This window comes from Thamnophis sirtalis, unplaced genomic scaffold (assembly GCF_051295495.1).
Source record: "Thamnophis sirtalis isolate CommonGarterSnake01/CBP01778 unplaced genomic scaffold, rThaSir2_p1.2 scaffold_7, whole genome shotgun sequence".
Taxonomy (NCBI): domain Eukaryota; kingdom Metazoa; phylum Chordata; class Lepidosauria; order Squamata; family Natricidae; genus Thamnophis; species Thamnophis sirtalis.
In genome coordinates this window covers 68,687,899-68,702,015 of record NW_028261387.1, presented here as the reverse complement: position 1 = coordinate 68,702,015, position 14,117 = coordinate 68,687,899, and the positions used below count along the sequence as shown (strand labels likewise).

At 34.1% G+C, this 14,117-nt stretch overlaps 1 protein-coding gene across 4 annotated transcripts in view; it reads left to right on the top strand.

The window, feature by feature from the left end:
* Positions 1-13,062, top strand: part of PTPRT (protein tyrosine phosphatase receptor type T) — a 631,119-nt gene extending 618,057 nt beyond the window's left edge. For all 4 annotated transcript variants that reach the window (XM_087720360.1, XM_087720361.1, XM_014067162.2 and 1 more), the window contains 2 exons: positions 416-551; positions 3,224-13,062. In XM_087720360.1, the coding sequence (XP_087576486.1) occupies positions 416-551; positions 3,224-3,277 (190 nt within the window). In that variant the 3' untranslated portion in view covers positions 3,278-13,062. The remainder of the gene's footprint in view (positions 1-415; positions 552-3,223) is intronic.
* The last annotated feature ends 1,055 nt before the right edge of the window (positions 13,063-14,117 follow it).

The following is a 14,117-nucleotide window of genomic DNA, read 5'->3' as shown; positions in this document are numbered from 1 at the left end:
GCTAAATCAGAATGTAGAGTATGAATACTGATTGGAATGTTTAGCCAGCAAAAGAAAGTGAAAGTTCCAGTTATCCAAGGATGTCAAATATTGATGATAACCTGTTGGTATTAATTATATGGTCCAGAGATATCACACATTAATACTTGGTATGCGGTATGATATGATAGAACTTATTTTGTGTGTCCCAACAAGAAAAAATAGAATGCTACTATATCTGCTACTATTTTTCTGTTCTGAATTTAATGTCATTGAGCTATTTTTATGAAAAACATGCATGCAAGTGAATTGTATATATGAATGTTACATGTAATTCGTTGTCTTGCATTTGGGTAGATCTCTTAGATCTCCTTGAAGTACCTTTCTGCTATGAACAAATGTAATTTACTAAAACTGCTCTTATCCTTTCTGCTAGGAATGGCGGTGGCCGCAGTGGCACCTTCTGTGCCATATGTAGTGTGTGTGAAATGATCCAGCAGCAAAATATCATTGATGTATTTCACATAGTGAAAACCTTACGGAACAACAAATCTAACATGGTGGAGACATTGGTAAGCATAATAGGTTGATTGCTTCTTTTTCCTTGAAATAAGATATTCACAGTCTCTTTCTGTTTAGAAGCATCCATTTTGGATTTGAAGTATTATTCAGATAATAGCAGAAGCTGCATTACATACTTAGAAAACTCCTGGGGAACACTTATTTTAAAGTACATTTCAATTGCTTCGGTTTTGAAAGGCGGGCAAACAGCATCTATGCAGAGCTAATAAAACCTATTATAATAAAATCCATTTAATTTAATCTTCAGAAATCCCCAAACAAGGTGGGATTTTGCACACGTTGACGATAATTCAGAAGATGCCCTTTTTAAAAACCTTGTACAAGCAGAACACTTCTCTGTTATTCTATAAAGCTTTTCAAGCTTCCAGGTGAGCCCGAATGAAAGGTGGGGCTGTTTTAAGAATTGCTTTGAAAGATTTCCAGTCTACTTACTCAAAGTCTTTGAAACTCTGTTTGGGATTATTTTTAAACTCTGTTTGCAAAATATAAACCTTAAATGTTATACATGTGACCTTTGATATTATCTCTCCTATATAGAGAAAATGATGTGAGATGAGTTGAATCAAGTATGCATGCAGCAGACACACTGTCCCATAGACACATAGATGTTTGAGGATGGTGTTTATGTGTTTGCTTGTTGAGATTTTAAATAATATATTCTACATTCTAAGATTATGTCCAGTGGTAATTTATGTGCTGTGTTTATTTACTTAATAACCCTAATACATGCTTACTTGTCTGTTTAAGGTTGAAAAAGAAACATGAAAAAGACCCTCAGCCAATTTTAACCATAGTGAAAGAATAAAGTAATGTAAATTATATCAAATATTAAAATAATATATTATAGGGAAATATATCCTCTTATTTGAGAGTGATATAAGCAAAAGTCTTTTTCCATATGCCAAAGTAACATTTTTCTAGCTAGATTTATAAAAAGTTACGGGACTTTACATAGAGAAACCAAAAGTAAGTTAGTTTAAAGTTTAAATATTTTCTTAGATCTAACTCTGAAAAAAATATTAGTAGCAAATGTAGAACTTTTCATATTACTCTCATATAATCTAATATAACCACTTGTATTTTGGAACAATGGAAGCTTTCAGATATTTTGCCTGAAATGTGATGTAATTAAGACTTGGATTACTTATGGAAAGGTGGCACAGTGGGTAGATATTATCATCATCTAAGAATCCAAGGACAACATAAGGTCAGGGGAAATGTTTGTGTTCTTTCTTGGGGAATACAGCAACTTCCAAACAAAGTTGAATCCAACTGTCAAGCCAGCATCTTCAGTTTAATCTCAGCTTCATCCATCCTTAGTCAGACAACTATACTTAGTCAGAGTATTTTGCCAATTGCTTTATATGAGATGACATAATGAGAGATCTGAGAGATGTCAGAATGATAGTTTCAATATATTGGTGAAGTCTGGCCTAAAATTTGGAATGGGCCTATAATTTTTAAATCAACAGGGTCAAGCCTTCACTACTTTAAATAAAATTGAACAATTGCCTTTCTTCTGCAGTTTAGAGGATGTATTAATAGAAATGTTATGATAGCAATGAATAAAATGGACATATATTTTGGGCACCCTTTATCCTGGCTCTTGAAATAAAACATTTATTGCCTGTGGATTCCCCCTTCCCAACTCTTGAATTACTTAATTGTAGTTAGGCTATATCCATTAATATAGTGGGAATAAGATAATTAGAAAATAATGTAGAAAGTTTCTTACATGGACATATATACAGATATTGCAACTTAATTATCGCTCATATGAGGGGATCCTGTAAATGATCTCAAGCCTCAGCTCAGTCAAATTGGGATATCAATGTAAGATACCAGATCATATGTTGATAATACTAAAAATCTGCACTAGAGTTTGATTATTTTGTAAGCACAATTTAAGGTACTAAATTGGGTTAATCTTTAAAACTAAATAGCTTACAGCTTGAACTGTGTGGTTCCCAATTGTTCACTGGCACTGTGGAACAGTGGAACAATGACATTCCCTGAAAAAAATACTGACACAGTAAAATACTTCACAGTGCTATGAACTGAGGAAGTTTGGGAATCCCTGACTTAGGGCATTTTTGAAGAACTATCTCTGTAGATATTAAGTTGTCGAGACATGCACTAGGAGCTGGAGGAGAAGCACTTTTGAAGTGTTCTACTTTTACAGAAAGTGATTCATTAAATACATTAATCTTCTAGACCAGTCTCAATTTATTTAAACTTCTTCCTTGGGAATTATATTTAGTTTTCTAACTTTTTTTCCTTTAGAAGAGCAGTTTCTATGGGAGGGCCATATGTATTTGTCTTTTTTTTTTCAAAAAAAAAATCTTGTTTGCATTTGATTTTTTAAAACAATGCATTTATTTGATGTGAATGTCAAATACATTTCAAGCTGATTGTGCTGTAATCTAAATTGCTACTTGTAATATTGCCCATATTCTTCTATCTTATCAATTTGATGATGGAACAATAATATTCTAAGGGTCACATGGAGCACTGAATGGAAATTTGAAACCCTGCATCTGTGTATGGGATTTTGGGAGATTTGGGGAGTCCAAATGTGATACTAAAGTAGAGTCAATTGAAAGAATGAGTCACCTGAATATTATCTTGATTTATCACTATGTTCTCTTTCTATCTCTTTCAGGAACAATATAAATTTGTATATGAGGTTGCATTGGAATACTTAAGTTCATTTTAGCTCATCAGGGCAGGGAGCTAAAGGATGCCTAAAGCTTTGGTGTTTGAAGGACATTGGTTCACCACTTTACTTCAAAGGAGTAATGGGCTAAAGCATATATAGCTCTTCATCCTTGAATGAGAAACCAGGTCAGAGCTGACTGCCGGAGGAGGAATCTGCTGCCATCTGTTTTTAGAACATTCTTGCCTTTTAAGCAACTCACTATGGCAAAGCAAGAGGCAGGGTGGAATATTCTGCTTTCTAATCCCTTCTGACTGCTTCTCCCTATCATTTTGGATGTGTCTTTTTTTCCTCCCTTGATGCAAACAGGAATGTGTGTGTGTGTGTTTGTGTGTGTGTGTGTGTGTGTACAAAATATCAGCTCCACTTTCTGTGTTTCAACAAATCCTCACTTTTTTATTTCCTATATAAGACAGTTTGCTTTAAAGGGAAGCTTCATTAAACACATGTTTGGCTTTCAGCAGAGCCAGCCTTTGTGTTAAGTTTTTCAGATGAAAAAGCCACCACCATAAATGTGTGATTTTTCTGTCAGCTCTTATTGTCTTAAAAGCAGGCTATGGAATGAAGAAGCTGCCAGTTAATTTTCTGCCTTGATTAATACACAATGCTACTAGATTTTGAATGTTCTGCATGGATTGGTTAAATCTTAATGGTTCCTATCAGCTGCAGTGCTGGTGAAGCAACTCTGTAAAATTGCATCTCCCAGCAAAGTACATTGAGGTCACCCTGAAATTATCTTCATGTTTCAAATTATCATTCCTTTGCTTGGTAATGAAGTTAATTTTGTTTTATCATAAGTATTTGGTTGTGTGCTGTGTATATTTACAAAAGGGGGAAATTGAATGATGGGCTTAAAATATGTACCTTGGGGATTATTCTACCACCTACACCACAAGTGTCAAACTCGCGGTGTCACATTGTCATGTGATGTTTTGCAAGGTTTTTCCCTTTACAGAGTTGGGGTGGGCGTGACCTGCATGTGACACATCTGGCCAGTTTGAAACCTCTGACCTATACAGTCAAAATCTGCCATATGGAATAGTACAGTTGATGGACTTGTTACATACCACATTAACTGATGTGGTAGAAAGCAGTGTTCTAAAATATCCTGATCACATAGGAATGGGTGATTGCAACACACTTTCTGATAAAGGGCATTTATATGTAAGATGTTAACATATATGAGTTTACAAGTTAGGCTCGCCAATCATATTACCCAAACAAGGGACATAATGACAGGCCTTCAAATTTCATTGTCAGATGAAAGAAGAGATATGAATAATTTTCATTAATCCATGTGTTAGCCATGTGTGTGTCTTTTCTGTAAAAGGTACTGTTATTTATGGTACATGATAAACTCACTCTCTTGCCTCATAATAACTACTGCAGCAACAATCAATTAAAAAAAAATAATTTTGTAAAAGACACTAGCCAACAATTTTATGCCCTCATTTTCAAAATCACAAGTTTTTGTCTCTAACTGGGAAGATTTTGAGAAAGGGGATCAAAGTTTTGGGAAAGGGAATCAAAGTTTTCTATTAAATCTTAAGAAATATTTTTTTGGAAATGAAGACAAAACCACTGGTATTCTTTGCCTCAAGTCAACAACTGTACGTTGAAATGGTAGAACTATGTAGAAGTTGAATAATATAAAGTCACCAGATTTTGTTTTATTATGAAACTGTCACTTGTTGAAATGATGTAGCAGTTATACTTTGGTATTTTAAAACATTTAGCTATCCTTAATTTAACGATTTTGCTTAAAAGAAAAAAGAGCCTCAAGCATAGAATTAATGCAACCATACACTTCTCTCAGATAAGAAGTCTGCAAAGAAAGTGAAGGTTTAAACTTGACATGTGACAAGTAAAATTAGCTCATAATACTATTTTTAACTGTTACATCTCTCAGAAAGTTTCTTAAATATATGTTCATGCCATCCCCAATTTGGGGAACCAACTACATATTATATTGTATACATAATATATATTGATTCTTGTGCCTTTAGACTAATGCAAAAGAACAAACAGCTAAACTCTACCCCCAAAAAGGGAATTTAACACTTCGATCACCACCATATATTTCATTCCTTAGAAATACATATTTTTAGAGCACTTATCTGCAGAAATAGAAATATATTTCTCACTGACATCTGTATTACACTTATTCATTAAACTGATGCTGTTACAAGGCTACTCACACATTTTTTAATGTCATATGGGTGCACATAGCTGATCTTGTGTGATTCTGAAAGATTAGACAAGGTCAAATCTGGCTAGTATCTATGTGAGTCTATAAAGTAGTTTTAGGGCTATAATCTAGAATTTAGGGCTATAATCTAGAAAAAAGTATCCTGCAAGCACACATTGACAAACCACTTTCACCAAAGTCACCAAAGTTTGAGGCCAATTGAAAGCAATATTATTATTTTTTACATTAATAGGCAGACTATAATTGATTGGGGTAGGTAGCCTCTTAGTCTCATTCTTCATTTGAAAGTGGAGAAATGCATTTGATTATATGTACCTGGAAGTAGGGAAATAAGAGAAAGATCCATTTCAAATGGGGCAGATTAAGCATCTCAGATAAAGAAGGCAGAACAATCAGAGGGCTACCTCTTGGTGCAACAAGGCAAAATAAGGCAAAAGCAAATAGAAGTTAAAATTTGACATAAAAACAGTGGAGGGGGAGGATTCAACCATGAAAGAAAAAGCTTGGAAATGACCCACTAAATCTTTGTTGAAAAACAGCTAATAATTATGGGATAGAAGAGTGTTTGATCAGTTATAGTTAGTTAGTGGCATTGCAAAGAGATTAGAAAACATTCTGTTGGGATGCCTACATGGATATTTTTCTACCACTATGTACTTTTAAAAAAATGAAAATAACGATAATAGGAAAATTGTAGGTGAAGTAATGAAGGAGGAAATAGAGGTGTAGAGCAAAGAGGGAAAGAAAAAAAGCATTGACTTTCAACCAGTGGTGGGTTTCAAATCCCATTCCAACTGGTACAGTTGGAATGGGGCCGGCGGCGATCTCATGGATGCACGCAGCATGCACATGCATCTCAGCGCCTCTGCAACGCTCCAACTGCTCCACGGAGCATCGCATAGGCACTGTACATGCCATGCACCTGTGCGGAAGTGCAGAAGCTTTAAACACTGGTAAGGAGCTCAGGCAGGCGGGTGGGCCCTCCGGTCACCGTACCGGAACAGTATCCGTTGCCCCAGGCTGGCTCCGGTACGCCCGTACCTGGGCGTACCGCCTACAACCCACCACTGCTTTCAACTTTGTTTAGCACAATAAAGTACAAAATAGAATTACAACTTTTTACTTTATGAACTTAGCAAGTACTAACCATTTTTATAATAACAAACTAGGTCAATTAGCAAAACGAAGTCAAAAGGTTTTTTTTTTCCTGTCTCAAGAACAAAGTCCAGAAGCAAACAAAATGGAATATATTATTTTCTCTAATTAAAACACTCACTTTTGTCATCTCTGATAGCTTCATCACTTTTTGGGGTCTCTGTATGATTTTATAGGATTCTAGGGTACACAAGGATGCACATAAATTGTGTTTAATCCTCATTCTGCTCCGCATTATCTATTGAAAAACATTGCCTCAAAGCTATTCTTGTTCCCAATATATGCATATGTGTATGTATAAGTGTTTGTGTGCATATATTATACATATAAACATAAACACATATATAACAAAAATTGACATCTGGAAATGGGATTTGAAATATTTTCCATGTGTTTTGGGTTTCTTGTGGCTACTATGTGTAAACATTTAAAGTTCCCATTTTGACCCTAAATCTTGTTATGTTAAGAAAAAAATTCAAATATCTAACAAAAGTGTTGTATTTTATTTGACTTATTTTCTTTGGGTCAGTAAGAAGGTTGCCTTTCCTTTAAGATATTTCTGCTGATGTGATTCTCTCTTCTAGTTTCATTAATAACTGGCAATCAGATATTACATGCATTGATTTTTTACATTTGAAAGTCATTGTTAATTTCCACTTTGAAAAATAAAAGGGCAAAGCAGCAGTAGCTACAAAACATTATAATTTAATTGGCACCTTTAATTAATAATCTTTTTTGCTCCCTAGACATATTTTTTGCAAGTTCACCAGCAGGATAGAATTATTAAAACACGATAAAAGAATTTCTGCTCTAAATGTGAAAATAAATAAGCGACAAGTAGCTATAAAAGTGGTGGTATCTGAAGTGAAATGCTTCAGTGACAAAGGGTACTTAACTTCAAGCAAGGCTGTTACTTGTGTGTGGCAGTATTTTCAATTCAGATAATCTTGATAACCATTGGGGTGTTTCTTGGAACTTTGACACCTTCATTGCTACTTTAACAGAATAATAGAATAATAGAGTTGGAAAAGACATTGGAGGTCTTCTAGTCCAACCCCCTTCTCAAGCAGGAAATCCTACACCATTTCAGTCAAATGATTGTCCAATCAATTCTGAAAAATCTCTAGTGCACCTACAACTTCTGGAGGCAAGCTGTTCTACTGATTAATTCTTCCCCAATTGTCAGGAAATTTCTCTTTAGTTCTAGGTTGGTTCTTTCCTTGATTGTTTTTCATCCATTGTTTCTTATCCTGCCTTCAGGAGCTTTGGAGAACAAGTTGACTCTCCCCTCAGCCCCTCAAATATTGGACCACTGTTGTCATGTCACCCCTGGTCTATTAAACTAGACATCCCCAATTCCTGCAACCATTCTTCACATATTTTAGAATACAGTCCCTTAATAAACTTTGTTGCTCTTCTAATTTTCAGTTAATAGAAACTGTGCATTGTGCAATTCAAATATCAGGCTTCCCTGTTTCAGGGCAGCAGAGATGCTCTTGGACTTGTGCAGAGGTGCCTTCTACCCATGCATCTTTGTAGCAGAGTGCCAATATGACAAATGTCAATTTGGCGACGTGTCATAATCTAGGTTAAACCTTGCTCAAATATAGTGAAACTATTCTTATGAGAGGTTAAAGCTTGTTGAACAGCAAAGATGCTGTACCATGACAATGTTGTAATTAGGGGTCAGGGAAGTGTTTGAAAAAATCTCCAGAGGTGACAATTATATTTAAATAAATTTAAAGATACTAGAAGAAAGGCTGTGCAAGGAAAGTAATGGAAGAAGGTGAAAATGGAACTCTGTTGTGAATGAGTTACCTTTTCCTGTTTAACTTCATCTTCTTACCCATGGCCTCTATGTGTGCAAGGCATGCATGTAAAGGGTAAAAGGATCTCTATTAGCTTATTCGGGGGGGGGGGTGAGTTACAAGTGGGAATCTGGTATACTTAATCAATGCACCTGCCACAAAACAACTTTATGGATAAAGATGTATGTAGATTATGTATAGGCTGTAAAAGAAAAAGTCGGAAAATTGAAAGGAAGAGACAGAGAGAGAGAAATGATTTAACATGTTGGAAACATACAGGTTTTGAACTCCTTTATTTCCAGTTCTATACATGAGAGTGAAAAGAAGGATGATGTGTGAGAGTAAAGTACATTATCATTACAGTTACATTTTGTCATAGATTTTGTTATATTGCTCCAGGAAAGTTTTTTGCATTGTTATTTTATAACTGTTCTAGTCCACATCTTATCCAACTCAAGGTGGCTGAAGCCTATTTGAAAGAACTAACAAACTTCCAAAAACATAGCCCAATTAATGTATCATCATAAAAGAAAAAGCTATAATACAGTTTAATTCAGAGCCTATTAAAACAGAACAGTAATCAGTGATTGATACAAAATCCAACAAAATAGCACCAAAGGCTCCACTCAGCAGGAATGGAGAACAGGAAGTGATGAATTCGCCACAATTGTAAAAATTATATACAAGCAGTAGAATGGCAGAATGTACCTGTTTCATTTATTTGTCAGTTAAGCTATTTTTGTGGGTTTATATCCTATACTAATGTCCTTTTCACACAAAGAACATGAGCAAAATTTTCAGAAGGGAAGTGCTTGTTGTTCAGGAGCAATATTCACATAACAAGGTTATGAGAAAAGCTGTATAATGCAATTCCATGCATGTTTCTTTACAAATAAGCTCCACTTGTAATTAGATGTGGAGATGGCAGATCTCTGTTAAAAATTAATTTATTTTAGTGAGGGCAACAAGAAAAAAATAGATTTACATTTACATCACCATCCATCACTCAGTTTTACATATATGTCCTTATCATCTTTTTCTGTTAATATATACATAACATTTGAACTAAAAGAAAAAATGATTAAAGTTACACTGTAATATACAGTAAATCTTCAGAAAGCAGATCCTTGATAGGAAAACTATACTTCCAAAAGCCTTTTTGTAAAAGCTAAATTGGAAAAAAGGAACTTGTTTTGATGTGGATATTAGGGCAGAATTGTGTTGTAATTTGCTAATGTAATACCAACAAGCTGTCTATGATGTGAAATTAGATGTGAACGACAAATTATGTTGACCATTAACTGTGCACTAAAAAGCCAAAGTGCTTTGTTGATGCATCTTTTGAAATTTGGACATCAGTAGTGGTGTTGAATAATTATTAATGGGCATTGTAGTTTAGTATTTTGCAAACTCAGTAGCTGGGAATCTTAATTCAACCTCCAACCTTTATTTGCAGAAAACAACATTTTTAAATTTGTTGCCTTTCACAAAAGGCCATCTCCAAAAAACTGATTTTCTCAGACTTTGTGCTCAATTTAGTGTGCAGAAAGCACAACCTATGCATTATGGCACATGTACATAAGCTCAATCAGCCTTTTAAGACAGGGGCATGTTGTTCCATTCTTATGGGTATGTTAAGGATTGAATATAGTGGTGTAACCATTAATATAACTGTAGACAAGATGAAAAATGGGTTTCTTAGAATGGCTTCTAGTAATGCAGTATTGATTTGCAACAACTAAGTTCCACTTTGTTGATGGTGATGATGCAAGCCAAATTTTTTTTTTAAAAAAATTCAATTGTGGGAGAGAGGTCATTTGGAACTAGCAATGGTATGATTACAGAAAGGCTATTTCATTGTAATGTCACTACAAAATTTGCTTTAAGAAATAGAGAAAAGGAAAGTATCCTGGTTTCCATATCATCATGATAATTAAGATCTCATGATGTAGATAATATCTTCATGCTCCTAGGTACATAGAAAATAGACATAAATTTTCTGTTCTTAGATTCAAGATAAAGAAGATTTACTGTCAGATGTGACTGGAATGTTCAAGGGAAAATAGCTTCTATAATTTACTTGTACAATTTCTGCAGCTCCCATTAAACCATGTTTATCCTACTTTCTCTGTTCAAGGCTCTAAATCTCATTCAACAATGCCTTTGAATAAAGTGATAATTCTGCATTGTTGCACAATATCTTAAGCTGGAGAAGTCTTTTATTTCTTCAGACTCTTCTCCACAACTAAACTTCACCAGATGAAATTAAATATTATGTATTGTATAGTGGGACATCTTTTAAGCTACACTAGTACTCTATTCTTTCTTTCATTGTTCATAGATTTTTAACAGATCTGAAGCATATTAGCTTTTCTGAAATCATATTTCTTGTAGTATTGGAATTTAACATAACGGAAACAAAGAAGCCCCCAAATTCTAATCATTTAAAAATGACAACACTGGAACATATTAAGTATCTATTTTTTCATTCACTTTTACAGTATGTCAGTAATATAACACAAAATATAACAGTTTACATTGACACGGAGCATTTCACACATGCATACACACAGATACACACAAGAAATATAGACCCAGATTTTGAACAAAGTTAGTAGGTACATCTCTTTATTGAATAACTGGCAACTTTTTTGAGGGAGGGCAATAACTAATGTCTAGAAAATATTAAAACAAAAACAACAAAACCAAGGTAATTTGTTTAAGAGAATAATATGGCAGCTAGACTCGATGTTAGTATAATAACAATAAATCTCTCTCAGATTTCTTTGCACTGCAAGCAACCAGACTGCCCTTTTCAAAAGAGATCATTTTTCTTCAACTTGTTCAAAAAAAGGTGTCAGTCTAATAAATTTCTTTTTGTGTCTCGGCCACCAGAACAACTATTGCTCTATAATAAAGAAATATCTGACAAAAAAAGGTCAGTATTTGTAGGTTTTCAGACAGCAAAGATGTTTGAAAACTTGTCCTTATCTCATTCCTTTTAAAATTTGCTTGCCTATCCAAGTATATGATACATTTTAGCTGTTACTCTGCTATTTATTCTAGTTTTATCTCAATAGCATTATAATTAAGCATTCACACTGGTACCAGAAGAAATGAAATACTATTGATGGGCAGTGTGATTTGAGGAAATGAATGAAATTATTGGAATTCGCTGCATGCAGTTTCTTTTGCTCAATTTGGTGACATGTAGATCTACATGAAACAATGTCATCTCTAAGGAAAAAAAGCTAGAATTTCATTGATATCTAGCAAGATTTTGCCAAATAAGTTGCTGTGAAGCAAAACTCATATGGCTGAATTGCTGAAATGTCAACCTTTGCAGAAATCCTTTTTTTTTTTGTTTGCTTGTTTTAACGAATCATCCTTTAATATATTCAGATCCAACTGGATTTTGACTTAGAATTTTTTTAACTGGGAAATCTCCCCACAAGATGATTCTCAGCCTTGTCATTACATAATCACCCTGTACATTTTGCCATGTCCTGAAAAAAATATTTTTCTTTTCTACAACTTTATTCTGTCAGTTGCATAAATGTGTATATGCAAGATCACTTAGCGATACTAAAGAGGGAGAAAAAAATAACTTTGATGACTTTTTCCAAAAATCATTTTTGTTACATTTCTCAAAAGAATATTTTTCCAGGACATTTGTTTTCCTTTTTTCTCTTCTTCTCTACTGAAATCATGTTATAGTAGTCAGCAGTTTGAGCTGGGAGCTTTTGTTATATTAGTTTATTGTATGTCTTAGAGTTCACGTACTATAATGACATGGCTAGCCACGGAATAAATCATTTTAGGTAGGGTGATGGCTGTATGCGGAGGGAAGGATGTACGAGCACATGATGGGCAAAGCACCTATGTGGGGACACAAATATAATGTAATCCCATAAAGGTATAGGGCTTGCAGACCTATAACTTTTTGATGGGTCTTTCGGGCTGTCTAAGTTTGATTGTTTTCTTGAAAATGTTTCATTATCCAGCCTAGATAACATCGTGCTAGTAAGTTAGTAAGTAATAACCAACCCAAACCCCTTCATTTCAACTCTGAGCTACAAATATTCTCCTTTATTGGCTAATTATTTTAGCCATTATTTTATTATTGGCTAATAATTGTATTCCTGTAAACTTGGGGATGAGGTAGCAGTAAATTTGTGTTAGTTCCTTTGATCCAACTCTATGATAGCAGTCAGGAATTGTTTAACCTGAGAGTTGAGTTTATTTTCATTCATAGGGTTAGGGTATTCCCTGAATGCTTAATGTTACTAAATTAAGCTCTCTTGTACATGTTGGCTGTTTGATAAAGGACGTATTTAAAATACATACAAACACACACACACAAATACACACACTATATGAAAATTTAGCACTGTGCTTTCAGAGTTTCTTTCTCGTTTACAAGGAAGGAAGGTAAATAATGTCAAGTCAATGAATATCAGATATATTTTTTGACTGTACATTACAGTGAAGTGTAACCTTTTTTTTACAACTGCAAGTCCATCTTATTTATTCTTGTAAATGTTTCCCAGATAATGTTTGTAATATGAGCTGTGTTGCAAAATCCATACAATAAACCTGTGATCCAAAATTAATGTTTTACTACAAAATTCTTGCATGAGTGTTTTTTTTTAATTTTCTTGTTGTGAAATTCATTATGATCAAAAAAAAAACAAAAAACCACCAAAGTATAATATAGTGGCCAAGGGGTAAATTAGATATCACATCTAATAAACTTAAGGGGAATATTGTTAAGAGTTTTTGCAAAGAAATACACAAAAAATCATCACTCTAAGTCTCCATTGTGTATAAAAATGGTCTAATAATTTTAAGGCATGACTTATTTAACTAATTTGATACTGATTTCAGTTTGGCAAAAGTTGCCAAGATGCTAAGGTAAATTAAAACATTCTGAAATTCAAAATTTATTTTTTATAATCCAAAATTATAAAAAAGTCATCTGATTGTATTGTAAGCAGTCTGGAATTGTGTCTGTTAAGACAAATAGCCTTACATTTAAAAAATAGTGGTCTAGTCTTATCTTTTCAAGTAAGTAAACATAGAAGTCATTCAATATATATTTACTTGTGGCTAAAATATTGAATCAAGGTTTCAAACCAAATAAAGTCATTAAAGTTTTAGTAACTTTATGTTCAATATTTTGTTTGTATCTGATCTCTCAGCCAGATCCACCTTTTCTGCTTGCTATAACTATAGGAATTCTCACCATTTTAAGGATAGGAATAGATAATAGTAACCTCCAGCATTCTTCCCTACCACACATAATGTATACTGATGCCCATATTTGAAGTCCTATTTCTAAAATACTATTTTCTATCCCAAGTAATCTTAAACTCTTCTATGTCATTAGTCTCTGTGCTTTGCTCTAATCTGGAAATATCCCTAGATCCAATTATCTACAGTGCCAGAAACACCCTTCCCTTTCAACAAATGGTCACTACTCCTGTATAGCCATTTCATGGGCTGCTTAGCTGTTGTGATCTCTCCTTCTTTTCCTCTGTTTACTCCTCCAATCCAGCATCCATCTATAGAGACCACAGAGATCTGTAACAACTTGGGGTCATCATGCATTTTTTTCTGTAACATCATTCAGCCTTACTTCTCTCAATAGACACTCTTTGAGATTTTG